This window comes from Urocampus carinirostris, chromosome 9 (assembly GCF_059441175.1).
Source record: "Urocampus carinirostris isolate Australia breed hairy pipefish chromosome 9, RoL_Ucar_1.0, whole genome shotgun sequence".
Lineage (NCBI taxonomy): Eukaryota > Metazoa > Chordata > Actinopteri > Syngnathiformes > Syngnathidae > Urocampus > Urocampus carinirostris.
In genome coordinates this window covers 36997228-37023529 of record NC_142357.1, presented here as the reverse complement: position 1 = coordinate 37023529, position 26302 = coordinate 36997228, and the positions used below count along the sequence as shown (strand labels likewise).

The window sequence follows — 26302 nt, the reverse complement described above, 5'->3', positions numbered from 1 at the left end:
GGTAGGGGTCATCAAGGCCAGTAATACCGCCATTACATCATGGAGACATATAAAGGAAGCTAGAGGCTGCAGCTGCTGCTAACCATCTACATGCAAATGAGTCCGAGTAACACAGGGAAGCAAAGAGATGAACAAGCCAAAGTCTTAATGGTGACAGTTGATGCAGAAGCTCACCTCTACTCTGCATGAGTCCACTGTGGCAGAGATACAAGTTCGAGCATAGGCTGGATAATCAAAATGAGGAAACTCGAGGATGATCTTGTTTGCTCAAATCGATGAAATCCTCCACTTTTAGTTTCACATATACTTTTACATCGCCCGAGCATGTAAAGTACAAATATATCTACAATATTTCTTCATGCAAAATTCTTGATGGTGTAATAGTTAGGGATGCACGACAACCATTTTATTTCCTACTGATACAGACAACCAATAAAATCCCTCTCCTGAACACAGGTACCGATAACTGATAACCTTTTAAGAGCATTCTATATTTTAAACACATAGAAATTTTGTTATTTATATGTGGGTCTTCATTTTGGTTTACATTACAATAACATTATAAAGCTTCAGTAAACATGACTCTAAAAAGAAGTGTGGGGGAGATGAGAGCTTGACTTATTCAATACATGCTTGTAATAAATAATAAACAAGTAATAGATAATGAATTGATTGATTGATTGATTGATTAACACTGGTATAGATAAATTGCAGTACGTGAATTTGATTATGGGTGTTTATGATGTGGAAACACGTCACATCTATACAATATACAATAGCTCGAATACTGAATGACACACATGGCTTGGCGAAGAAAAAATAAACACTTATCAAGTGCCTAAATAAAAAATGTACACACACTACATCTGGCAAGTGTAGAGTTTCATCAATTAGAGCAGTAGAGGTCTTTCATAGAAACACACTATGACCAAATTTATGCCATTGTTACTCCAAAAACATAATCCAATATGTACACTACACTTTGTGGATGTCTATTAAAGTAAAACACTTAATTGCTGACTTGGATGGGAACCTAACAATCTTAATCGAAAAAAAAACGCAGCATCTGACGTGTTTATAAAGTGCTAACCTTCAGTTTTCTATTGAGTTTAAGGGAGCTTGATTCTGTCACCATAGCCTAGATGGTAGTGTGCCCGCTTTGAGACTGGGAGGTCGCTGGTTCGCGCCTCGGCCGAGACATACCTAATTGGTATAATGGCGGCGCCCTCTGTTGGCTGCGGCTGCATCGACTCGCTACAACGGGTCAGGTGTATCGACATTTCGTTCTGTGTACATTGTTACAAAGAATGACAATACAAAGGAAATTATTATTATTATTATTATTATTAATTATTATTATTATTATTATCAAAACTTGTTTAGTTTAACCTGTCCACGCAATTTATTTTGAAAAGTAAGAAATGATGTCACAATAATCTGCCTTGCCTCACTTGAATGTAGTTTAAATGCATATTGCACTCAAATTAGCTTTAGGTCTTTAAAAATAGTTTAGAACATTCATTGCAGTCCCATTTCACAAGAGTTCAATGGAAGGTTGTGGTAGCCTCAAACATCATTCAAAACATTTCATTGGGGTGAGCGAAATATCGAAATGTCCTTAAAAGAAACTCATTCATCCTTTAACATTCTAGAATATAAATGTTTTTCTATTCACCAGTGCAGATAAAAGAACTGCATATTGTAATGGTTTTATTTTGTGGCAGTTAGCAGAATCCTTCATGGAAATCCAGACATATTAGATACAAATGAAAGAACCGATGGCTGAATTCCTATTTTCAGTTCTCGACAGGACTTTCAGGGTGCTAATGCTTAGAAATAAGAGTAATACAACACAGGTTGAGGTTTAGCTAGCCGACATTACTGTTAATTGCCTGACCTTTGTATTTACAGTATACCACAAGACAGGCAAATCATGGTTGTAAAAAGAGTTAGGGCAACATCGTCAATCTCATGATGTGCACTATACAAGTGGTACAATACTTATTGTTACACATGGCTTGGCTCGTAAAAATATATCGCTCCTTCTCAATTGGCATAATCATAGCTCTATAGGTCGACCGATTATCGGGCGGGCCGATTATCGGCACCGATATTTGATAATTTGACGAATATCGGTGTAGGCCTTTTTTGGGACGATTATTATTAAGTCACAGATTTAGCCACCTGAGACTTTAGGTAGATAGATAGATAGATACTTTATTCATCCCCGCAGGGAAATTCACATTTCCAGCAGCATCCCTTCGCTGAGAACAATACAATAATAAAGCAAAAGGTCGTTTGCTCCTACAAACCCTTCCCTCCAGCATGTGTTGAAATTGAAGTTATTTACTGTAAAAAGTTTCAGGGAGCTATTTAAGTTTTATGCACCTTTATACGAGTTGCTGTTAAGCCTAATTTTAATTCCTGCACGGTTACATTTTGGTTAAAGTGAAAGATTAGTCATGTTAGTTGTGTTAAAATTCTAACGTATTGCGTGTAAAAGGTTGCAGAGAGCTATCATAAAAGTGTTATTTAAATTTATAACAAATCTTTTTTGTTTCTTTTTCATGATTAAAAAATTCTTACGGCAATTTTTAAACTTTTACAGCAAACGTATATTGGCTTCAAATATTGGCTATCGGCCTCCTTTTAACACTAACAATCGGCATCAGCCCTGAAAACCCCGTATTGGTCAAGCCTTATGAATAGTCTGCATCTCTAGTATTGTGTAAAAATATATTTTAGATTCCCAAAGTGAACTAGGGGAATAATTGAATAAATCCTTCTGCTTCATCACTGCCCGCTCCTACAAGATGAAGGTGGTATATACAGTAATCAGTGAGGTTGACAATCACAAAGGTAAGGAGAACAATGATGGCATTAGACACAAATGGGGTGGAGGGCAAATTGAAGACGTGGGGGAGTGTGGAGGACGAATATTAAAGGAAAGAGATTACGGTGGCGAACATATAGAGGAAAGAACAAGGATCTGTTGTGATGCATGAGTCACCAGAACCTTGAGATTGATTTGGTGAAGGGGGCTGCAAAGAGAGGCTGAGCTCAGTCATCCCAACAAGGAGTTGACTCGAAGACCTGCCAAGACTTCTGGGGAAAAAATCCATCTCGTGTGTTGTGAACACGAACCCATCGAGGTGAGAATCGATGGAAACAATGAATTTTCACTTTAAAAGAGTACTGAAATTGGAGTAGTCAAGAAGAATTGATATTAAAAATGTCTCCAAAAAAAATTAAAAACTGTAGATTGTCTTGCTCCGAGTACGTCAGATTTATGAATAGTGTACCGAAACAGAACAATGAACTTACGAGTTCAAACTAAGTTAAGCTAGGACAGGCTCGACTACACATCCCTGCAACCCTAACTAGATCTGAATTTACAGAAACATGAAACAAACAAAAGGCAGGACATGTGCAAACACAAACTAGCTTGCACTGAACAAAACATGAAAAGCCGACACAAAGACAAAAAAAATGAAATTGCCATAATGACGAGACCACGAAATATAATGGATACACTAACAAACTCTTACTGAAAAAAAAAAAAACAATGGGAAAAAAAATGATCCAGGATATGTTGGAACGAAAACTAATAAAAACATGAGAAAAAGACAACACAGAAAAATTTGGGACACTAAATGGCTCTAATTGAACAAAAGGAAGACAATGTGGACAATGTTAGAATACAAACTAGATCCATTAAGACAAAACACTAAAGGAGGAGGAGTATTGAGCATCCGAACATGTTTATATGACAACTAAATTTTGTTTCAAAACCAAAAGGCTATAGAGGAACAAAACATGAAAGTAAGTGGCTAAGTCTGTCTCCCTCAATTCATCTCCTCCCCTCTTTGCTATCCACTTCATACCTTCGGATTGGATGAGGGGCAGAGCCACTGAAGCTAAAGAGAGGCCTCTCTTCTGACTCCGAGTCTGGACATGCCTGTGACTGTGAAAAGAACCGCTGATGATATTGAGATTTTAAATAGTCCGTGCCATGGTAGAAAGGCATGTGTGTGATTAAGAAGTAGCGTAATAAGTGTAATTCACTTGTTTAAGGGAAGTAGGTCAAGGTGGAGAATGATATATTAGCTCTTATCATAACAATAGTTGGATTGATCAAGCATGTGTGTTTGTGATTGAGAGAAAGCATAAATAAACACACTCAAGTAGAAGGCTGATTGATTAGCTGTTACCATAACATCATTTTTGACAATTTGTTTTAAATTAATTTGTTATGTTGGTTGTATTGACATTTTTATTTATGTGATGTTAAAAAAAATATGGAGCTATTTAAGTTTGTATTTACCATTATACAAGTTGCTGCTAACCCAAATTTTATTTCCGGCACTGTTTTTGGTTTCAGTGAAGGATTTTTCATGCAAGTTGTGTTGAAAATCAATATTATTTGCTGTAAAGAATTTCAGAGAGCTATTTAAAGTTTTATTTGAATTTATAACAAATATTCTGTTTCCTTTCGCATCATTAAAAATTTCTTACGCCAATTTACACAGCGAATGAACATCGACTCCAAATATCGGTTATCCGCTCCCTCTTAATTCCAATGATCGGTATCGGCCCTGAAAAACCCATATCGATTGTTCCTTTATCTCTACAACATCAACAAGCAAAAATCCACTGAAAGCACCAACCCTCAGAACATGAAAGTACACCAAGTACAGAAAATTATATTATCACAGTAGCCATGTAGCCTCCAGCTAATCATGACTCAAACAACGACAAGAAGTGCAACCAAAAATGATGGATTGAGGCGATGCTTGCCTGCTTCTAACATTAGAGTATAGGAAAGGGGGGAGGGGGTGTTGCGGGTGGGCGAATCTATACCAAAAATATCTCCAATCCCTAGCAGCGATATAAAAACATGACTTAATGGATTCACAAGGTTCGATGTGGTACCAAGGCTAGTTCTGCTTTCTCTTTATAAAGAATGAATCTGTGCACAGATTCACCTTCTTCATACTTTATGCCTCCTGCCAGGGAAATGGAAAAAGAAAAACAACTCAACTTCACGAGCGCCATCAAGTCTTATCGTAAAAAATGTTCGGTGTTTTAAGGTCATTTTGCTGAGAGCTTTGTATCACTTGTAGTAAACACAAGCAAACAAGAAGACATTGAACCTGTTGCCTGCAATACAGTAGAACTTCAGGATACAGCGATCTAACCTTATGATGATTTTGCACTGTGGCATAAGATGTTTTTTGGACCCTCTTTACAGCATTTATTTCCAATCAATAATATATTATTTTGCCCTTACCAAAACGTACAATATTTAAACTTTGCTTTTTTGATGCCTTTTTTTTTTGGTGACGTTTATAAGATGCATGTCTGCTATTGGTTAACGTCAAATTAAATGATGATATGCTGTTGGCTGAACTACTTCCCACAATACCCTTTTTCGTATTCAGTTCAGAATCTCGTATGCCTCGTAAAGACAGCGAGTCAACAATACTATATTGTTTGTACTGTAGTTATTTGCTACAGTTCGCAAGGCTTGCTGTAAGAAAAGAGAAAAACAAAAACATGATCACCATTGAAACAAAGCTTTTGAAGAAGGCACACACTTCCCTTACCAAGTTGATGGCCGTAACCAATTGGTGATCGGGAATAATATTAAAATGAGGTTATTGAAGCAAGGAAATCTTCTAAGGGCTTAACAATCCTCGCAGGTGGAAGTTTTAAAATATTTTTTATTTTCACCTGTTACCCCCACTTAACAGCCAGCTCGGTAGCCTAGATGGTAGGGCGCCCGCTCCGAGACTGGGAGGTCGCAGGTTCAAGCCTCGGCCGAGTCATACCTAAGACTTACAACATTGGTACTCATTGCCTCCCTGCTTTGCGTTCAGCATTAGGGGTTGGAATTGGGGGGTTTGGTCACCTATTGACTCCCAACACCTCAGTTGGGTTGAGCGAGGGGGCTGGGAATCCCCTCCTCTGAATCAATCTCCCAAAAAGAGTCAGAAATGACTCTAGCCACCTCCCACTAGGGGGATATGGCTGTGGTATATATATATATATATATATATAATACCCCCACTTAACCGGCTCAAGTTTAGATTCATTTTTTGATCTGGTTTACTCATATACACGTTTTTTTTACATATAAGTAATACTTTCTATAAACTATGTTGTAATGATGATGATTTTTAATCTGGGGTACTGGGTGTTCTGTACACATTAGCTAAGTACAGTAAGTTTCTATCTCCTGCTATAGGGTAATTTCAATTTCCAATCCCCACTTCATAATGAATTTAATGTCCTACCTATCCTTTGGGTCTACTGTACATCCATCCTGGTCTAAATTTACTCCAAATACATTGTTTTAAGTCCAATTATTGAAGAAAATAAGCTTCTTAGAACCTCGGTACAGTTGAATGCTTAGCCCACTAATATTCGATCTGCAACCTCAGTGGAACTGTTAAGATCTAGGCTTAAAACACACTTCTATTCCATAGCTTCATTTACTTCATGTTGAGGTTTTGAGTTTTTCCTTGCCCTCATGTAGGTTTTAGATCAGGGGATGGTGTAATAATAGTCTGGTTTGCAATAATCTGTGGTCTGTACAGCCCTTAGAGACATAACTTGACTTGACAATGAACTACTGTATTTCCGCTATGCCAGTTTTGTCTACCAAGTCTCATGTACTTTATGCTAGTGTTATTCCTTTGTTATCCTGCCATTTGTCTCTACAGATGCACAATTTAGTTAAGGTGGCACAAAGTCATTATCCTTGCAGGTGACGTATCGTCTTGTGCTGTGTGCAGCGAATACAAACGCTTCCATTGACCGCTTGCTGAGCGATGGAGATGACAATCATTGCAGTGATTGGAAATGGGTTCAGCATTTATATCACATCCTTCTAATCAATCTGAACTTCATGAACTAGTATCGATAAACTAGTAAAAAAAAGGGCAATGTACTTTCCTCAGTAGATGTGTACACTTATTTTGCACTTCTTTTATCTGTCAAGGGTGGGGCTGGTTGCAGCAAGGCAAACCCCCCATACACAGAAAAGTCTCTCTATCCCTTTTGTCGCATCCCTTGCCCCTTTTCAGCCGAGAGATAGGGAAAAGGAGAACCATGGCTGGGTATTGCCATGATTCCTGGCTGAGGAGACATGGCTGTGGATTCCGGTCTTTTCAGTCGCCATTGTTCCCAGGCGGCATAGGCCGGCGAGGCTTCCCCCCTTTCAAGCAAATGTGAAGGCATTGTCTCTACAAATGTATACATCACAGTGATAATAACAAAGTCTGTTTCATTAATAATATTGCCATATTTACATGATATATGTAGAGCAAATAAGCCCAGCACGAAAACGACTTCAACCTTCTTTGTTTGGTCTGGCTCCCTTTGGAATAAATGGAACGACGGTATCCCCTTTTGGACGGTTCCCGAACGTACCAATTTACCATGTACCATAATGAAATCTGATAACATGAAGTATTGAATGTAATTATACCATCCAAGGTTATGTATTGATAAAATAATGGTCTCACCGTACGTAATCATGTTAATTGGAGTGGCATTCTCAAGTAGAACATTATGCAAATTTCTCACTTCTTTGGCTTTCTAACAAGTTTAGCAACTTCAAACACCGTCATCTGATACTGGTGGTCTCAAATATCTGAGATTGCGACCAAAGAGGCATGATCTGGTCAAACGTCCCTGGTCCATATGAAAAGAGGAGCTGATCTAAAGCTTGCTCTTTTTTTCCTCCTCCCTGCCTCGTCACAAATCGACAACTTGGCGCGATCGTGCAGGCCTGCAATGCGGCCTTGAGATCAGCACGTGCCACATACGTTGTGAACATTCAGAGCACGATACCAAATCTCTGCAACAACAAGTCAGAGGACAGTTTCAGATTTAACACCGTGTTTGCTGGTTCTTGGGCATGAGCGTTTTTTTCTGTTCAAGGGAAACTCCCCAGATCGACTAGCCTTCTAGCAGGAAACTTTCTTTTTGTGATAAGCTTCCAGACTTTCAGCGGTCAAAAACCATGACCTCCGGGACCTTCCCCTCCCCTTTTTTTTCCTATCATTAATTCTGTGTGTTAATAAATTGTTTGTGCCGTTTCAATTGGCCGGGTTCATTGAATCAATTTTCATTGGGATTAGTACTTCATATCAGAACTCAAAGAAATAACATAATTTAATTTTTCTTTTTATCAGTGTAGGAAATTCTAGCATCTTTAAGAGAAAAAAACTGATTTATGGTGGAGCACAAGCAACACCTAAAGGCAAATTTATTTACTGATAGCAGTAGAGAATCATCCGTTTCAATCCTAATGATTTCCAAAATTAAAGCTAGAAGAATCCATATTATATATATATATATATATATATATATATATACACACCGAAGGTTTCCTCCGGGCACTCCGGTTTCCTCCCACATTTCAAAAATATGCATGTCAGATTTATTGGCCGCTTCAAATTGTCCAGTTCAGGGTGTCCCCTGCCCACTGCCCGAAGATAGCTGGGATGGGCTCCAGCACCCCCGCGACCCTACTGAGGATAAGCTGTGCAGATAATGGATGGATGGATGGATGGATGGCTAACGCAGTTAGCTTGGTTAGCAAACAAGCCCACTAGCTAACGAATGCTAACGTCTTAAACTGCTCGCTTTTTAACACTTTTTGGACAACTTTTGTGATTCCAAAACGTTTAAATATAATTTCTTACTGCCTTGACTACTTCTGAACATAAAGCAACCAAGAAATTAAGAAATTGAAACTTACGTGGGCTAACACTCCATCAGGTACATGTTGATCTTCGAGATCCAAAATCTTCGATGACGTCATAAATAGCAACAGGTGTAAATTGCACTCTCCAGTAGCTTACAGGCTAACGAATGCTAACGACTAAACGGCTCGAATTTCAGACCAATCCAACAGCTTTTGTGAACCATTAAAAGATTCAATGCTTTTTCTAACATGTTTAACCCGTGGAGAACATAAAACAACAAAGAAAACACAAACTCGGTACGTGTTAATTAATCATTTGATGCTGACGTCATAATAAAGCGACTAACAACGAAACATTTTCATTTGTACATAACTATTACACGTCACAATCAATGTTTACAAGTTGGGTGAGTAGTTTGAGTTGTCCTTAAAACGTGTAAATGAAATATTTTCTCTATTAAGTATGTGTTAAAGCAGGGGTGTCAAACTCACAAACCTTCTCTCAGGGGCAGACTAATGAGGTAGGAAGAATGAAAAAAGAGATGGACAGAAAGAAAATAAGAAAAGAAAGAAATAAAGAGAGAGAAAGAAAAAGAAGGAAAGAAAAGAGAAGATGAGTGAAAAAAAGAATGACAGAAATAAAGACAGAAAGAAACAATGAAAGAAAGAAAAAGGGAAAGAAAGAACGAAAAACTAGTAGATTGAGGAGAAAGAAAAAGGGAGAAAGAAATGGGATAAAGAAAGAGAGAAAGGGAGAAAGAGGGAGAGAGAGATAAGGGAGAGCAAGAGACAGAGAATGTTAAACAAAAGAGATAAAAAGAGAAATAGTGAGAGAGGGGGAAAGAAAGAGAGAGAAAAATAAATCAAAACAGAAATAGAAAGAGAGAGAGAGTAGGAGAGAAAGAGAGAAGGAGGTTGATGCAAGAGAGAGACAGAGAGAGAAAAGACAGAGAAATGGAAAAAAGGAAGGGAAAGCAAAAATAAGGTAAAAGAGAGATAGATAGATAAAGATAGAGAAAGAGAAGAAGAGGAACAAAGAAAGAAAAAGAGCGACAGCAAGTGAAAGAGAGAGAGATAGAAGGTGAGAGAAAAAGGGAGGACAAGAGAGAGGGAGTGAAAGAGAGAGAGAAAGAAAGAAATACAAGTACAGCGTTTGTGACTGGCGCCTGGCTTTGGCAAAATCAAGTGGCCATATTTCAACCTGCAGCTCGTTTTTCTCTTGCGCTTCCCTCAGCTTTGTCTCGCGGGCCGGATTCAGTACCTTAGCGGGCCTGATCCGGCCCGCGGGCCGGCAGTTTGACGCCTGTGTGTTAAAGGGACAGTATGTATTATTTATAACTCCAAGTGATACAAAAAAAACGGTCATTAATTATTCATTTGAATACCAAGCAAAACACAAACATAAACTATCATACCAATGTTGAATTTCATTTTTTTTTAAATCATAGGTCAATAAATGTGTATTTCTTTTAGTTTGTGGAATCCCTGTCTAAAAGTGGCCACCATGTTTGTCTCGGGTTTTGCTGCTCCGGGCACTCAAAGCGACCGAAATTTGCTATGTGTTTGGCGAACCAACATGGAGATACTACCACGAAGAAAAATTTGGGCTCCTCGGTCAAAGCATTGAGGTGTTTGCACCAGTAAGTATTGTTTTTGATGTTGTATTTCCACACGCAGGCATTGAGAGGAGTTTTCACCATTGCTCATTCAAAAAAATCTAAATTTTGGCTTCCAAATGTTGCCAAGTTTTATCTTTTGGGCTTCTGTAGTATATCTTCTTCTAATGCTCGTGCTACAACTCTATTCTAAGCTACAACGACCTCTAATGGTGAATTATTGCACACTGTCACTTTAACACAAGCACTTTTAAGACCGTTGAGTGATCTGACAGCATTTTTAAACGCGGCGAGCACGCTCATAAAAACACAATCACGCGCATTAGCAATGCAACTCACAGTTTAATCCTCTCATTTGTCCTTTTTTGCCTCGGCGCTCGTTTATACGCATTAATCACACTTTCGGGGGGAAATAACGCAATCCGGTCCCGCAGGAATGGGAGGGTGAGGGGGTACAATGGCCAGGAGAATATTTGATGCAGAAAGACAATGATGAATATTTCATGTGCCACTTATGAGAAGAAGTCGGCTCAAATCTGCCTGCCGCTTGCTAGCTTGTCATGGTTGGCCACGGTATTTCAAATCGGGTCGGCGAGACTCAAATTTGAAAGGTCGGATATGTGACTGCTGATGAATCATTGTACAATATTTAATTTTTAGAGAGAGAATGCTGAAAGCATTCACGTTATAAAGTTACCTCATGTGTAAACTTTGCAGTCCATTAACTCTGCCATAGTAACATCTCATCTCTCATTTCATTAGCTACACCGCTTATCCTCAGTAGGGTCGCGGGGGTGCTGGAGCCCATCCCAGCAATCATCGGGCAGTGGGCAGGGGACACCCTGAACTGGTTGCCAGCCAATGGCAGGGCCCACGGGGACAGACAACTCACTCGCTCATTCACACCTCGGGACAATTTGGACCGGCCAATTCACCTGAAATGCATGTTTTTGGAATGTGGGAGGATACCGGGGTGCCCGGAGGAAACCCATGCAAGCACGGGGAGAACATACAAACTCCGCACAGGAAGTCTGGAGCTGGATTTGAACCCACGCAGGAGGTTCCCAAGACATGAACTGTGCCGCACATGCGCTAACCACTGCGCCGCCATGCTGCCCGCCATAGTAACAGTTCCACTAAAATTAAAAGTATAAAAAAAAATCCCGTTGCTAAATTAAAGTGCTAACTTCTAGATCAGAAGTGTGCAACCTGCGGCCCCCAGGCTTTTTTCAGCCGAACATGCTCAAAGTATAATGACAACATATAAAGTAATAATGAATAAGATACTACTATTTCAAAAAGTTTTACTGGTGCCAACCCTGTTCCCATTGTCCGTCTGTGTGTCTACAACAGGGGTGTCAAACTCATTTTAACTCAGGGGCCACAAGATAGAACAAACATTCTCTCAGGGGCCGGACTAATGAGGAAGGAAGAATGAAATGGAGAGATGGACAGAAAGAAACAAAGAAAGAAAGAAAGAGAGAAGGAAATGGAGAAAGAAAGAGAAAGAGAGAAAGAAAGAAAGAAAAGGAAAGATGGGATAAAGAAGGTAAGAAAGAAAGAAAACAAAGAAAGAAAGATTAGTAGATTGAGGAGAAAGAAAAAAGAGAGAACAAAATAAGAGAAAGAGAGGGAGAGGAAAAAGAGAGAGGGTGGGACAAATAAAAAAGAGAAAGGGAGAAAGAAAGAGATGCAGCACGGCGGCGCAGTGGTTAGCGCTTGTGCGGCACAGTTCATGTCATGGGAACCTGTCGTGGGTTCAAATCCAGCTCCAGACTTCCTGTGCGGAGTTTGTATGTTCTCCCCGTGCTTGCGTGGGTTTCCTCCGGGCACTCCGGTTTCCTCCCACGTTCCAAAAACATGCATTTCAGGTGAATTGGCCGGTCCAAATTGTCCCTAGGTTTGAATGAGCGAATGAGTTGTCTGTCCCTGTGTGCCCTGCGATTGGCTGGCAACCAGTTCAGGGTGTCCCCTGCCCACTGCCCGGAGATGGCTGGAATGGGCTCCAGCCCCCCCGCGACCCTAATGAGGATAAGCGGTACGGCTGATGAGATGAGAAAGAAAGAGAGAGAGAGGTAAAAAAGAGAGAGCGATATGAGAAACAAAAGAGAAAAAATAAATTGTGAAAGAGGGGGAAAGAAAAAGAGAGAAAAAAAAAAATCCAAACAGAAATACAAAGAGAGAAAGAGAAGAGGAGAAAGAGGGGGGTGCAAGAGAGAGAGAGAAAAGGAAAAAAAGAGAGAGCCAAAGAAAGTAAAAAGACACAGAGAGAAAAAGGGAAGAAGAGGAACAAAGAAAGAAAAAGAGAGAAAGAGCGAGTGAAAGAGCAAAAGATAGAAGGTGAGAGAAAAAGTTAGGACGAGAGATAGAGTGAAAGAGAGAGAGAAAGAAAGAAATACAAGTACAGCGTTTGTGAGAGGCGCCTGGCTTTGGCAACATCAAGTGGACATATTTCAACCTGCAGCTCGTTTTTCTCTTGCGCTTCCCTCAGCGTTGTCTCGCGGGCCGGATACAATCCCTTAGCGGGCCTGATTTGGCCCGCGGGCCGGCAGTTTGACACCTGTGGTCTACAACAAATATACTACTGTAAAAATACAACAAAATTGCTCGGAAACTTAATTTCAACTTACCGTAAATACCGGACGATAAGCCGCTACGTTTTTCCCAAATTTTCAACCCTGCGGCTTATTCAGTGATGCGGCCAATTTATGTAATTTTTTTAAGGCAGTACCAGTCTGCCAGTCTTCTATATACGGTATGTGTTTCCTTAATAGGCTCGTTGGCTGGTATGCGAGCGTGTTGTTAGTAACGTGAGGCTACCTGCAAAAGGCACGGTTTAGGATGAAAGTTATATTATTATTATTAAAGCTTTGAAAACTCTCTCGGTGTACCGTCTTTCTTTGTAAGTATGTGTAATATGTATTTGCAACTGTATATTTTTGTAATTTATTTATTTGTATTTATTTGAGACACTTATTCTGAACGGGCCAATTAAAAAAGAGGGGCGGAGCAAACGCGGGCTGATGGGAATTCGGGACCGGTAAAGGTGAGTTTTTGTGGACACGGCGGACAATAGTGGATATATATTTTTCCCAGCCTTACTTTTGGAAATATACACTTTTTTTCCTTGGATTACTATCAACGGGCACCCAGAATCTGCAGGTTTGCATCAAACATTAAGTACCTATATCATTTTGCGTTCAATTTAGGGGCCGTGATTTTTACACTGTGTGCTTCAATGAAGGACATTTAGTTTCATTCATGGGACTTGAAGATTGTCTTGAATTAATTTTGTGCTTGTGTTACATTTTTTAATGTGGTGAATGCGGTTTATGTACAGGTGCGGCTTGTGTATGGACAAAATCGGTTTTCCCCTTAAAATGTGATGGGTGCGGCTTGTAATCAGGTGCGCTCTATAGTCCGGATTTTACGGTAAGTGCTTATAAAAAGGAACCTATTATGAGATTTTGCTTTCATTCAAATAAAATACCCAAGAACTACTTCAAAAATACTACAGTAACACTATGATACATAAATACAACTACAGAAGTACAACTGCAGAAAGACTACAGAAATAGTACAAAAAAACTTATGTAGAGTACTTCATAAATACGTCTGCAGAAATACAGTACTCCAAAAATACTACAACAGTAATACGATATCAGATAAATACCACTGAATAAATATGACAACAAAAATACTACAAAAATACAACTAAAGTAATATTACAAAATACTACAGAAATACTAATATATATATATAGGTGTGAATGAGCGAATGAGTTGTCTGTCCCTGTGTGCCCTGCGATTGGCTGGCAACCAGTTCAGGGTGTCCCCTGCCCACTGCCCGGAGATGGCTGGGATGGGCTCCAGCCCCCCCGCGACCCTAATGAGGATAAGCGGTACGGCTAATGAGACAAGATGAGATATATATATATATATATATATATAAACAAATTTTGCTTTAATTATGAGTGTTTCATGAACCGATTTGGAAACGAATCTATTCAAAAACAAATACAAATATAACATGTAGATATGTGAATGTATATTTATCTATAGGGCAGCACAGCGGCGCAGTGGTTAGCGCATGTGCGGCACATTTCTGAGGTCATGAGATCGAACCACCTGTGTGGAGTTTGCATGATTTCCCTGTGCTTGCGTGGGTTTCCTCCGGTTTCCTTCCACATTCCAAAAACATGCATGTCAGGTTAATTGTCCGGTCCAATTTGTCCCTCAGGTATGACTAAGCGAGCGAATTGTCTGTCCCTGAGTGCCCTGCGACTGGCTGGCAACCAGTTCAGGGTGTCCCCTGCCCACTGCCCAAAGATAGCTGGGATGGGCTCTAGCACCCCCGTGACCCTACTGAGGATAAGCGGTGCAGATCATGGATGGATGGATGGATATTTATCTATAAATTAAAAAAAAAAAAAGATTATTCTCCCAGATCAGCCCATTGGCCACATTTTTTAACCCAGGAGTTTATCCATCCATCCATCATCTGCACAACATATCCACAGCAGGGTCACAGGGCCCAGGGGTTTATTATACCTCATTTGCATTTCTCAGTTTTCAACATTCCCATGAATTAAAAAAATAAATCCCCAAGTATATTATTAAAGGAACGCTGTATGATTTAGCGCCTCCTAGTGGTAAAATACTCATTTCATTTCAAAAACAATATTTGAGTAATGAGCAAAAATACTTGAACTCTTATACAACCCTACATTTTTTAAATACTCGTTGGTCGAGAATTTAGCATTTATTTGAAATAACATTAGCCACATCTAGAAAGACCTGACATAATTGTCGGCCATCTTGCTGCTACGGCAATCCAAATATGTCAAAAAGGCTGGGCAAAAACCTGAAAGGTAACAGTGCGTTTTGCTCACTTAAATTCTCCATGGTTTGTATTTCTTCTTGGGTCTTTTTGGTTACACTACACAATACAACAACCTCTAGTGTTAAAATTATACACACTGTGTCTTTAATATTATGTTTTATAGCAGTAGTGCCTGTTTGGTCCAACTCTAAAAACACCTTTGAAGTTTTTGGGAATATTTTAATTGCTTCTGAGGAAACGTATGAGTCATACCAGCACTCGCAAAGATGAGCAGGGAAAAAAAGGAGAACTAAAGACAAAAAACAAGTTGAATATAAGTTCAAATTATGCCTGAGAAAAAAATGTTGTGGAGTGATAACATCCAGAGGCAAAACGCTTTCAAGAGTTTTCTCAGATAGCACAAACTCGCCGTATTTTGTCAAAAATAAGTTCAGGGAAATAGAAATGGAAAATGTGACAGCTAGCGAGGGCAAAAAGTAAGAAGAGGAGAATGTGATGATGGGGATTAGGCTTAATCGGTGCCTGCAGCTTGATGATGAAGTTGAGGAGAATAAAAAATAGAATAAAAAATCTGCCAGACTCCAAAATGCAATCAAATGTTTTTTATTAGCAATTTGGTCTGACCGCTTTAAAAAAAAAAAAGGTTAATCAAATTATAAAGCAAAGACTCTGTCTGGAACAGAATCAGTTAGAGGGAAAGTAAAGCTCAGTGACTAGAGAACGAAACAGTGGGAGGAAAATATGAAAGGATGCATAACCAGCTGTGGAACGTGAGTGACACTAAAAGATGGAGCTGAAGCATCTAACAATAACAATATCAGTTAAGAATGAGCAATAACCTACAGCCAAATATGTGTGGCTAGAGAAGGAAATAATAGAAAAAAAGCGCCAGAAGCCCGAATCACGGAACTCAGCCACGTTTGCTTGCATGACTGGCTGTGGAAGGTGAGTGACAATGAAGAACGAAGCAAGAGAAGCTAACAATAACAAATGCAGCCAGCGTCGAGCCAAACCCTGCAACCAAGTAGCTAACATGATTCAAAAGAGAAGGAAACAGTGGGGAAAAAAGCACCAGGCGCGTGAATCATGGATTTCCCCGACGTTCGCTTGGACGACCTGCTGTGGAACATGAGTGACACTGAACAACGGAGCAGAAGATCTAACAATAACAAAAGCAATTAACAATGAGCAGTAGCCTCCAGCCAATGTGTGGCTAGAGAAGGAAATAAGAGAAAAAAGCGCTAGAAGCCTGAATCACGGGACTCAGCCATGATTGCTTGCATGACAGGCTGCGGAAGATGAGTGACACTTAAGAACAAAGCAGGAGCAGGTAAAAATCTGTAATGCAGCTAGCGTCAAGCCAAGTGGCAAATATGAGTGAAAAGAGAAAGAAACAGTAGGTAAAAAAGCCCCAAGTGAGTGAATCACAGATTTCCCTGAAGTTCACTTGGATGACCAGCCGTGGAACTTGAGTGACACTGAACGACAGGGCAAAAGATCTAACAATGACAAAAGCAGTTAACAATGAGCGATAGCCTCCAGCCAAATAGTTGTGGCTAAAGAAGGAAATTATGGAAAAAAAGCACCAAAAGCCCGAATTATGGAACTCAGTCTCGTTTGCTTGCATGAGGAGGTGAGTGACACTGAAGAACGAAGCAGGAGTAGGCAACAATCACTAATGCAGCTAGCATCGAGCCAAGTGACTAACATGGGTAAAAAGAGAAGGAAACAGTGGAAAAAAAGCACCAGGTGCCTGAATCACGGAACTCCAACTTTCGCTTGGATGACCAGCTGTGGAACGTGAGTGGCACTAAAAGATGGAGTAAAAGCGTCAAGCCAAGTGACAAATATGAGTGAGAAGAGAAAGAAACAGTGGGTAAAAAAGCCCCAGGTGAGTGAATCACAGATTTCCCTGAAGTTCACTTGGATGACCAGCCGTGGAACATGAGTGACACTGAACGAATAGGCAAAAGATCTAACAATGACAAAAGCAGTTAACAATGAGCAAAAGCCTCCACCCAAAAATCTGTGGCTAGAGAAGGAAATCATAGAAAAACTCCAGAAGCTCAAATTACGGAACTCAGCCACGTTTTCTTGCATGACAGGCTGTGGAAGGTGAGTGACACTGAAGAACGAAGCAGAAGCAGCTAACAATAACAAATGCAGCTAGCGTCGAGCCAAAGCCTGCAACCAAGTAGCTAACATGAGTGATAAGAGAAGGAAACAGTGGGGAAAAAAGCACTAGGTACCTGAATGAAAGAACTCTCTGACGTTCCCTTGGATGACCAGCTGTGGAAGTCGAGTGACACTGATGTACAAAACAAGCTTTATTTCCACAGTGCTGCTAACAAAACGAGCTAGCAGTGACACATAGCATATAACATTAGTGGCCAAAGAAGGAAACAGTGGAAACAAAATAGATGATGCCTGAAAGTAAAGACTTGGCCATTACATTAGGAAATCAGCTGTGTACAGTGGCTATTTCTTAAGTGATAAAAGCTCTACTGGGAAAAGGTAGCTTGGAAAAATTGTCATCTGGGCTTCCGTACTAGCAAAATGGCCACCTCACATATCAAAGTCTTCAAGTTGCGTAATATTGGACAATAATAATAATGTTTATGAGGTAGCACGTTTTAATTGTATAGAGTGTTTACATATCAAGGGGGCGCTATACAATACACACCGACGTTTTAAGATAAAAAAAATCATTAGTCGTGAGCAAATGAGGCTTATTTATGGATATAAAAATACTATGTTTGAACACAAACACTTTCGTTTAAGGCCTGTATATATTCTAAGAAGTCCTTTAATCCAAAAGAATAAATAAATAAAAATGAAATTAATCCTGTACCAAAAAAAATCCTAGTGGACAAAGTTGAAACGTGAGAGATTCAAATCCTCGAAAGTATTTTCCTCAAAAGTACCCTTATATACGATGATAAACACGAATTTTCAAAATTGTTCCCAGTCTTCTGATCTGCACCAACAAGCCTCCGAAAGAAAAATAACAAAAGAATATCTTATTTCATTATATCCGTTCGGTGCTTAAACTAAAGAGAGTAACTAAAGTGAGGTGACAGAGCCCTCTAGCGGCTAAACAAAAAACTACAAAAACATCATTTATTCGTCATGAAATCTTGGGAGTTATCAACTATTGAAATTTCTTAGTACTGTTTAAATGAAGTAACAGAGTTCCTTAACAGCTGAACAAATAGAAAAATACAAAGATAATTTATTTATTCCATTATTATAAAGTCTTAGTTTCATTATTGTGTGCGTGTCCACTAGATAGTTATACCAGTCTAGATGGATAGATACAGATGTCTAGATAGATAGATAGATAGATGGATAGATAGACATAGGTGTCTAGATGATAGATAGTGTCTAGATAGATAGATGTCTAGATAGATAGATATAGGTGTCTAGATGATAGATATAGGTGTCTAGGTGATAGATATAGGTGTCTAGGTGATAGATATAGGTGTCTAGGTGATAGATATAGGTGTCTAGATGATAGCTCTATGAGTTTAGATGTCTAGATAGATGTATAGATGTCTAGGTAGATGTCTAGATAGATCGAGATGTCTAGATAGATGGATAGATATAGGTGTCTAAATGGATAGATATAGGTATCTAGAGAGATAAATGTCTGGATGTCTGTATAGGTAGATTAGATAGATAGATGTATAGATAAATAGATATAGGTGTCTAGATGTCTAGTTGGATAGATGTCTTGATAGGTGTCTAGATAGATAGATGACTAGATAGATAGATATAGGTGTCTAGATGATAGATATAGGTGTCTAGATGATAGATATAGGTGTTTAGATGTCTAGATAGATGTATAGATGTCTAGGTAGATGTCTAGATAGATCTAGGTGTCTAGATAGATGGATAGATATAGGTGTCTAAATGGATAGATATAGGTGACTAGAGAGATAGATGCCTGGATGTCTACATAGGTGGATTAGATACATGTATAGATAAATAGATATAGGTGTCTAGATGTCTAGTTGGATAAATGACTTGATAGGTGTCTAGATAGATAGATGTCTAGATAGATAGATATAGATGTCTAGATAGATAGATGTCTAGATGTAGATGCCTAGATAGATGTCTAGATAGTTAGCTGGATAGAGATAGATGGATAGATAGATTTTAAGACTAAATTGTAAAGGTTGCTGTAATTTTTCGTCCTGTTGAGGCGAATATCCAAAAACAGCCAGCAGAGGGCAGCATTACTCCTATGACAAAAGAAGAGTCTTGAGGAAACGGAAGGCAACCAAATGGTAAATGGAATAGACTAGACTGCATTTTATACAACGCTCTTCAAGTCACCTCTCAAAGCGCTTTACGATGTATTCCACACTTACCCATTCGCGCACACTTACTCACGGATAGCGGCGTCAGACATGTTAACTAGGTACAGTTCAATAAATGAATGGCTCAGTGAAAACAAATATTTTAAAAGGTAAATGTGATGCAAAACTAAATTGTGGAATGTCAGCATGCAGAATGTAAACATAACAAAAATATAAACATTTAAATGATGGATGCAAACTTCTATTATGATTTAATGATATTATGGTTTTTGCATTAATTTATTTTTATTTATTTTGAATTATTTTATTGTACAAAACACAAACACTATAGAGTCTCCTTACACAAAAAAGGAACAGTTTTTGGTTAGCTCACATACAAAGTAGTCTTGTTTTATTGGTTTAAAAAGAAGAAAAATCCTGGTATTTGGACCAGAAACGTGTACAAAAACTTTTTTTTTAATCTTAATTATATAAAAACTTTTTTATAATGGAATATTATTTTCTTTTTTTTGTGTGTAAACTTTTTTAATTTTAATTTAATTTTAATTATTCATTTATTTATTTGTATTAATGTTATTATTTTATGTCGACTTTTTTAAAAAAAATTGTTTTAACTTAATAATATATTTTTGTGTTTAACAATTTATTATTAAAAACTATTTTGATTGATAATTCCTGCTTTTGTGTACATTTTTTATTGTACGATGGATTGTTTTTAATATAATTTGGTATGCATTTATTTAATTTCACTACTATTTCATGCATTTTTTAAAATTTAGACTACTTTAATGATGTTTAAAAAATCTAATCATTCACATATTATAAAACATTATTGTCATCATTCATTTGTGTATTTAAAGGGCTACACAAATGAACATGACTTGACTTTATATTTAGAGAAAAGGTATTTTAATTTAGATGTCAATTTTGAATCATTTAAATATTAGATTATTCATTTGGAGTGGAGACTTTGTATTTAATTTTAACGATTTAATATTTAATAATTTATGTATTACTTTTTTTAAATTAATCTTTTTTTGGTGTGGATATTTATATGTTTATTTAAATGTATTAATTGAATAATCTATTTGAATATCAGTTTATGTATTATTGAACCTTAGTTTATCTTTATTTTTCAGTCAAAATGTTATTTTACATATTCATTTACTAATTTGAGAAATTATTTCAATATATTTTTTAAATAACTTTATTCATCCATGCATTTAATTACTCATAAATGTATATAATATAAATGTATTTAACTAAAAATAATAATAACAATTGCGCCAAATTTTTCTATCCACTGTTTATATGTGGACTTGCGTGCACAGTAAAGGGAAACAGAAGAAGTCCTTGAGGGCAAGTGCACATTGACAAAATTACTCTGCAAGACGAAATACTACAGTTGCGTTTACAGTGTTCGTACACGTCATCTTTGATATTCCGCAGTGTCCAGTCTCAATACATAAGTGTGTTCCGGCCTGCGGGCATTTCTCTTTGTGTCATTTCCTGCTCGCTCCCACAACAAAAGCCAAAGAAAGATCTCTGTTACTTACACACACGAATGTACAAGCTAGTTTGTGTGGCCCCTTTTTTATTACTCGCATTCATCACCAGAGTGGCCTAGATCAACTTTTAGCCACGTTTCTCTGTTAGTTAGCTGCTTTCATTAGCGAACAACCAACAGAGAAAAAGAAGAAGTACCTGTAATAAAGAAGAAAACATCTCTCTACATGTGATGTGCATGAAAAATGATAAAAGGATTAGACTCCGGCTTTAAAAAAACATGCATTCTTTTACACATATACATGTATACATAGAATTCCCAGAGAAAAGGAAGAGGTCAAAAAGAAAGAAAGAAAAAACAACCTTAAAAATAACTCAATTTAATCAGATAGTAAGGTGAAATATGTTTCCTTATTTCTAATTTAAAACATTTCCCTCTAAACTCAAAATAAAACTAAGTTAATTTATTATTAATAAAAACATTGCATGGAGAAGAAAAAGAAAACGTCAAAAAGGAAAAAAAAAATCATGCATTATTACACAAAAATACGTAGATAAATATATTTCCTAAATATATAAAATAACCTTACTTATTAATTCAAAGAATTTAATCTGATATTATGGTGAAATGTGTTCTTTTATACATATATCGAGAAAATATTCAATTTCACCCCCCTAGACTCAAAGTGTGTTTGTATTAAAAACAATGGGAGAAAAGGGAAGAGGACAAAAAGAAAAGAAAAATCAGCTTACTTGCTAATTCAAATAATTTAATCTTATATTATGGTGAAATATGTTATCTTATATATATTATCAGGAAAATATTCAATTTCTCCCCCTAAATTAAAAAAAGAAATGGTCGAGAGGAAAGAAGAAAGCAAATAGGTCAAAAAGAAAAAAATGAACAATTTAATCAAATATTGGGTCGTAACATTTTAACATATTTGGCAAGAAAACATTTAATTTCTTCCCCTAAACTTTAAATAAAACAAATTTATTTTTTATGAATAAAAATGAGAAAAGGAAGAGGGCAAAAAGAATAAAAGAAAAAACTATTTGATAAGATATTTTGCTGAAATATGTTTACTTATTTCTAATCAAATTAAATATAAAAAACAATTTATTAATGAGAAAATAGTTTAAACAAAAGGATTAAATAAACAAATAAATTAGACATGGTGTTGAAATATTCTTTCCCTAAACTATAAATTAATATAGTTAGTTTCTTTGAATAAAAAGAAACAAATAGTGGAAAATAGGAAGAAATCAAAAAGAAAGAAAACCTTACAAATCAATTTAATCACATAATTTGGTGAAATATATAAGCTTATTTCTCATAAAAACATTCAGTTTCTTCCCCTAAACTCTATATAAAAGATACTTAGATGGTCAAAAAGAAAAGAAACAACCTAATCATATATTTTAATAGTTTATGTGAGCTTATAGCTCTCGAAAATATTATACAATATTTTTTATGAATACAAAAACAACACAGGGAGAGACAAGCTAAAGGTCAAAAGGGAAGATAAAACAACTTAGACAATTTAATCAAATATTTTGTTGAAGTATGTTAGCATATTTTTATGAAAGGATTCATTTTCTTCCCCTAAACTCTAAATAAAATATAGTTAGTTTTGAATTTAAAAAAAACACACACTAAAAAAAGGAAGAGGTCAAAAAGAAGGGGAATAAAAGCTAAAACATTTAAATCTAATATTTTGGTGAAATATGTTTGCATATTTCTCATTAACACCGAATCAAATATACCTAATTTGTTATGAATAAACAATTCAGGAGGGGAAAAGAAGTCAAAAAGAAAGAAAAAGTAAAATATTTCTGGCTTATTGAATACAAAAATAATACATTTCTTCCCCTAAACTTATTATTAATATTGTTAGTTTGTGATCATTAAAAAAATGAAAAAAATATTTATATGGCACCTTGTTTTATTTTAAACTCTTTTTCCTTTTAAATAAATTGTATATTTTTAGTTTTACTATTTTTCTGAAGTAAATATTCCTGTATATGTAAGTGTTTTAGTGGAATTTTAGAAATTGTTTTCTAAAATTTTCTAATTGTATTGATTATACAAGATTATTTTATATTACCTGCAATGTGCACAAAAGACAATAAAACGGAATCCATTTTTGGAAAAAAAAAATTCTTTCACAATTCTTTCACTGATATTTGCTTGAAAAAAAACAATAAAATAATATTAAATAATATCTTACCTTTAATGAGAGTTCCGGTGAGCAGTTTATGAAGCGACAAAACAAACTTGACGACAGCTCGCTTGCATCGCTTGGCGCAGCCTGCCATCCCGATCGCAGCCTCCTTTTGCAAAAGGAAAGTAGTCAAATGGAAATTGACTTAAAGTGGAGTAGATGTAAAGAGAGGAGCTCTGTTTGTAGTAGGACAGTAGTAAAATGGAAATCGTCATAAGGTGGAGAAGAGATGTAAAGAGAGGAGCTAGACATAATTTGGAATAGATGTAAAGAGAGGAATTCCGTTCTCTGTAACAAATCGACTTAAGGTGGAGTAGATGTAAAGAGAGGAACTCCGTTTGTAGAAGGACAGTAAATGAAATAGAATTCGCCTTACAGTGGGGTAGATGCAGAGACTCAGTTTGCAGCAGGAATGTATTATAACAAAAATTGACATGAGGTGGAAATGTAAAGAGAGGAGCTCTGTTTGAGGTAGTAAAGTAGCAAAATGGAAATCGACTTTAGGTGGAGTTGATGTAAAAAGAGGCGCTCCGTTTGTAGTTGGACAGTAGTAAAAAAGAATGTGCCTTATAGTGGGGTAGATGTAAAGAAATGAACTCCGTTTGCTGTATGAATGAAGTATAATAAAAATTGACATAAGGTGGAGAAGAGATGTAAAGAGGAGTTCAGTTTGCAGTAGGAAAATATTAAAATCGAAATCGACATAAGCTGAAGGAGAAATGTAAAGGGAAGAGCTTGACATAAGTTGGAATAGATGTAGAAATTAACTTAAGGTGGGGTGGATGTAAAGAGAGGCGATCCGTTTGCAGTAAAAAAGTAGTAATTTAGAAATCAACATAAGGTGGAAGAGAGATGCAAAGAGAGGAATTTGACACAAGTTGGAGTAGATGTAAAGAGAGGAGCTCTGTTTGCTGTACGGAAGTAGTAAGATGGAAATAGACATAAGGTGGAGGAAAGATGTAAAGAGAGGAGTTCAGTTTACAGTAGGAAAATAGTAAAATAGAAATCGACATAAGGTGAAGGAGAAATGTAAAGGGAGGCGCTTCACATAAGTTGGAATGGATGTAAAGAGAAGATCTCCTTTTGCGGTAGAAAGTAGCAAAATATAAATCGACTTAAGGTGGAGTAGATGTAAAGAGAGGAACTCCGTTTGCAGTAGGAAAGTAGTAAAATAGAAATCCACATAGGGTGGAGGAGAAATTTACATAGAGGAGCTTGACATAATTTGGTATAGATGTAAAGAGAGGAGCTCCGTTCGCAGTAGGAAAATAGCAAAATAGAAATCGACTTAAGGTGAAGTAGATGTAAAGAGAGGAGCTTAGTTGGCAGTAGGAAAGTAGTAAAATAGAAATCGACATAAGGTGGAGGAGAAATGTACATAGATGAGCTTGACATAATTTGGAATAGATGTAAAGAGAGGAGCTCCATTTGCAGTAAGAAAGTAGCTAAATAGAAATCGACTTAAGGTGGAGTAGATGTAAAGAGGAGCTCCGTTTGTAGTAAGACAGTAGTAAAATACAATTTGCCTTACAGTGGGGTAGATGTAAAGAAATGAACTCCGTTTGCAGCAGGAATGTAGTATAATGAAAACTGACTTAAGGTGGAATAAATGTGAAGAGAGGAGCTCTGTTTGCAGTAGGAAAGTACTAAAATAGAAATCGACATAAGGTGGAGGAAAAATGTGCATAGAGGATTTTGACATACTGTCAGTAGGACAGTAGTAAAAGAGAAATTACTTTAAAGTTGGGTAGATGCAAAGAAATAAACTTTGTTTGCAATAAGAAAGAAATAAAATAGAAATTGACTTAAGGTGGAAGAAATGTGATGAGAGGAGCTCCGTTTGTTGTAGGACAGTTGTAAAATAGAAATCGACTTAAGGTGGAGGAGAGATGTAAATAGAGGAGTTCAGTTTGCAGGTGGAAATGAGTAAAATAGAAATTGTTGGAGGAGAGATGTAAAAAGAGGAACGACTTAAGGTGGAGTAAATGTAAAGAGAGGAGTTCTGTTTGCAGTAGGAAAGTAGTCATTTAGAAATCGACATAAGGTGGAGGAGAGATGTAAATAGAGGAGTTCAGTTTGCAGGTGGAAATGAGTAAAATAGAAATTGTTGGAGGAGAGATGTAAAAAGAGGAACGACTTAAGGTGGAGTAAATGTAAAGAGAGGAGTTCTGTTTGCAGTAGGAAAGTAGTCATTTAGAAATCGACATAAGGTGGAGGAGAGATGTAAAAAAAAAAAAGAGCTTGACATAAGTTTGAGTAATCGCCTTAAGGTGGGGTAGATGTAAAGAAAGGAGCTTTGTTAACAATAGGAAAGTAGCAAAATAGAAAATGACGTAAGGTAAAGTAGAATTAAAGAGAGGAGATCCGTTTGCAGTTGGAAGTGAGTAAGATAGAAACGGACAAAAGGTGGAGTAAATGTAAAAAGAGGACTTTTACAGTTGGAGTAGATGTAAGGAGAGGAGCTCCGTTTGCTGTAGGAAATTCGTTAAATAGAAATTGACTTAAGGTGGAAGAAATGTAAAGAGAAGAGCTCTATTTGCATTAGAAAAGTAGTAAAACAGAAATTGACTTAAGGTGGGGGAATTGTGAAGAGAGGAGTTCTATTCGCAGTAAGAAAGTAGCAAAATAAAAATTGACTTAAGGTGGGGGAGAGAAGAGCTCTCTATGCAGTAGGAAAGTAGTAAAATAAAATTCAACTTACGGTGGAGGAGATGTGAAGAGAGAATCTCCGTTTGCCGTAGGAAAGTAGTAAAATAGAAATCAACTGAAAGTGGAGGAGATGTAAAGAAAAAAGCTCTGTTTGTTGTCGGAAAGTAGTTACATAAAAATCGACTTAAGGTGAAGGAAAGATGTAAAGAGAGGAGCTCTGTTGTGCTCCTTTGCGTCATAGCACACTGCTGGATGGGAACAGAAAAAAAAAAAAAAAAAAAGAGCATGGTCCTCTTCTGTTTCCCTCTCTCACCCCTCTACCCCCTCCTCTTGCATGAATGTGATCACATTAGAGCGAGCGAATGTCGAAACTGAGGAAAAAAAGAGTAAATCATCCAAAAAAATGCATGCAAATTATAAATCCAA

The 26302-nt window shown here is 37.1% G+C and overlaps 1 protein-coding gene across 4 annotated transcripts in view; it reads right to left on the bottom strand.

The window, feature by feature from the left end:
* Positions 1–25995, bottom strand: part of kcnip1a (Kv channel interacting protein 1 a) — a 70369-nt gene extending 44374 nt beyond the window's left edge. Inside the window, exons 1-2 of one of the 4 annotated variants that reach the window (XM_088343659.1) lie at positions 25929–25995; positions 23234–23336 (exon numbers count right to left, since the gene is read on the bottom strand). In XM_088343659.1, coding sequence (XP_088199785.1) covers positions 23234–23321 — 88 coding nt within the window. In that variant the 5' untranslated portion in view covers positions 23322–23336; positions 25929–25995. Of the gene's footprint in view, positions 1–8770; positions 9033–23233; positions 23337–25928 lie in introns of those variants that run through there. The other 3 variants (XM_088343657.1, XM_088343662.1, XM_088343663.1) reach the window with 3 other exon arrangements.
* Positions 25996–26302: the final 307 nt, after the last annotated feature.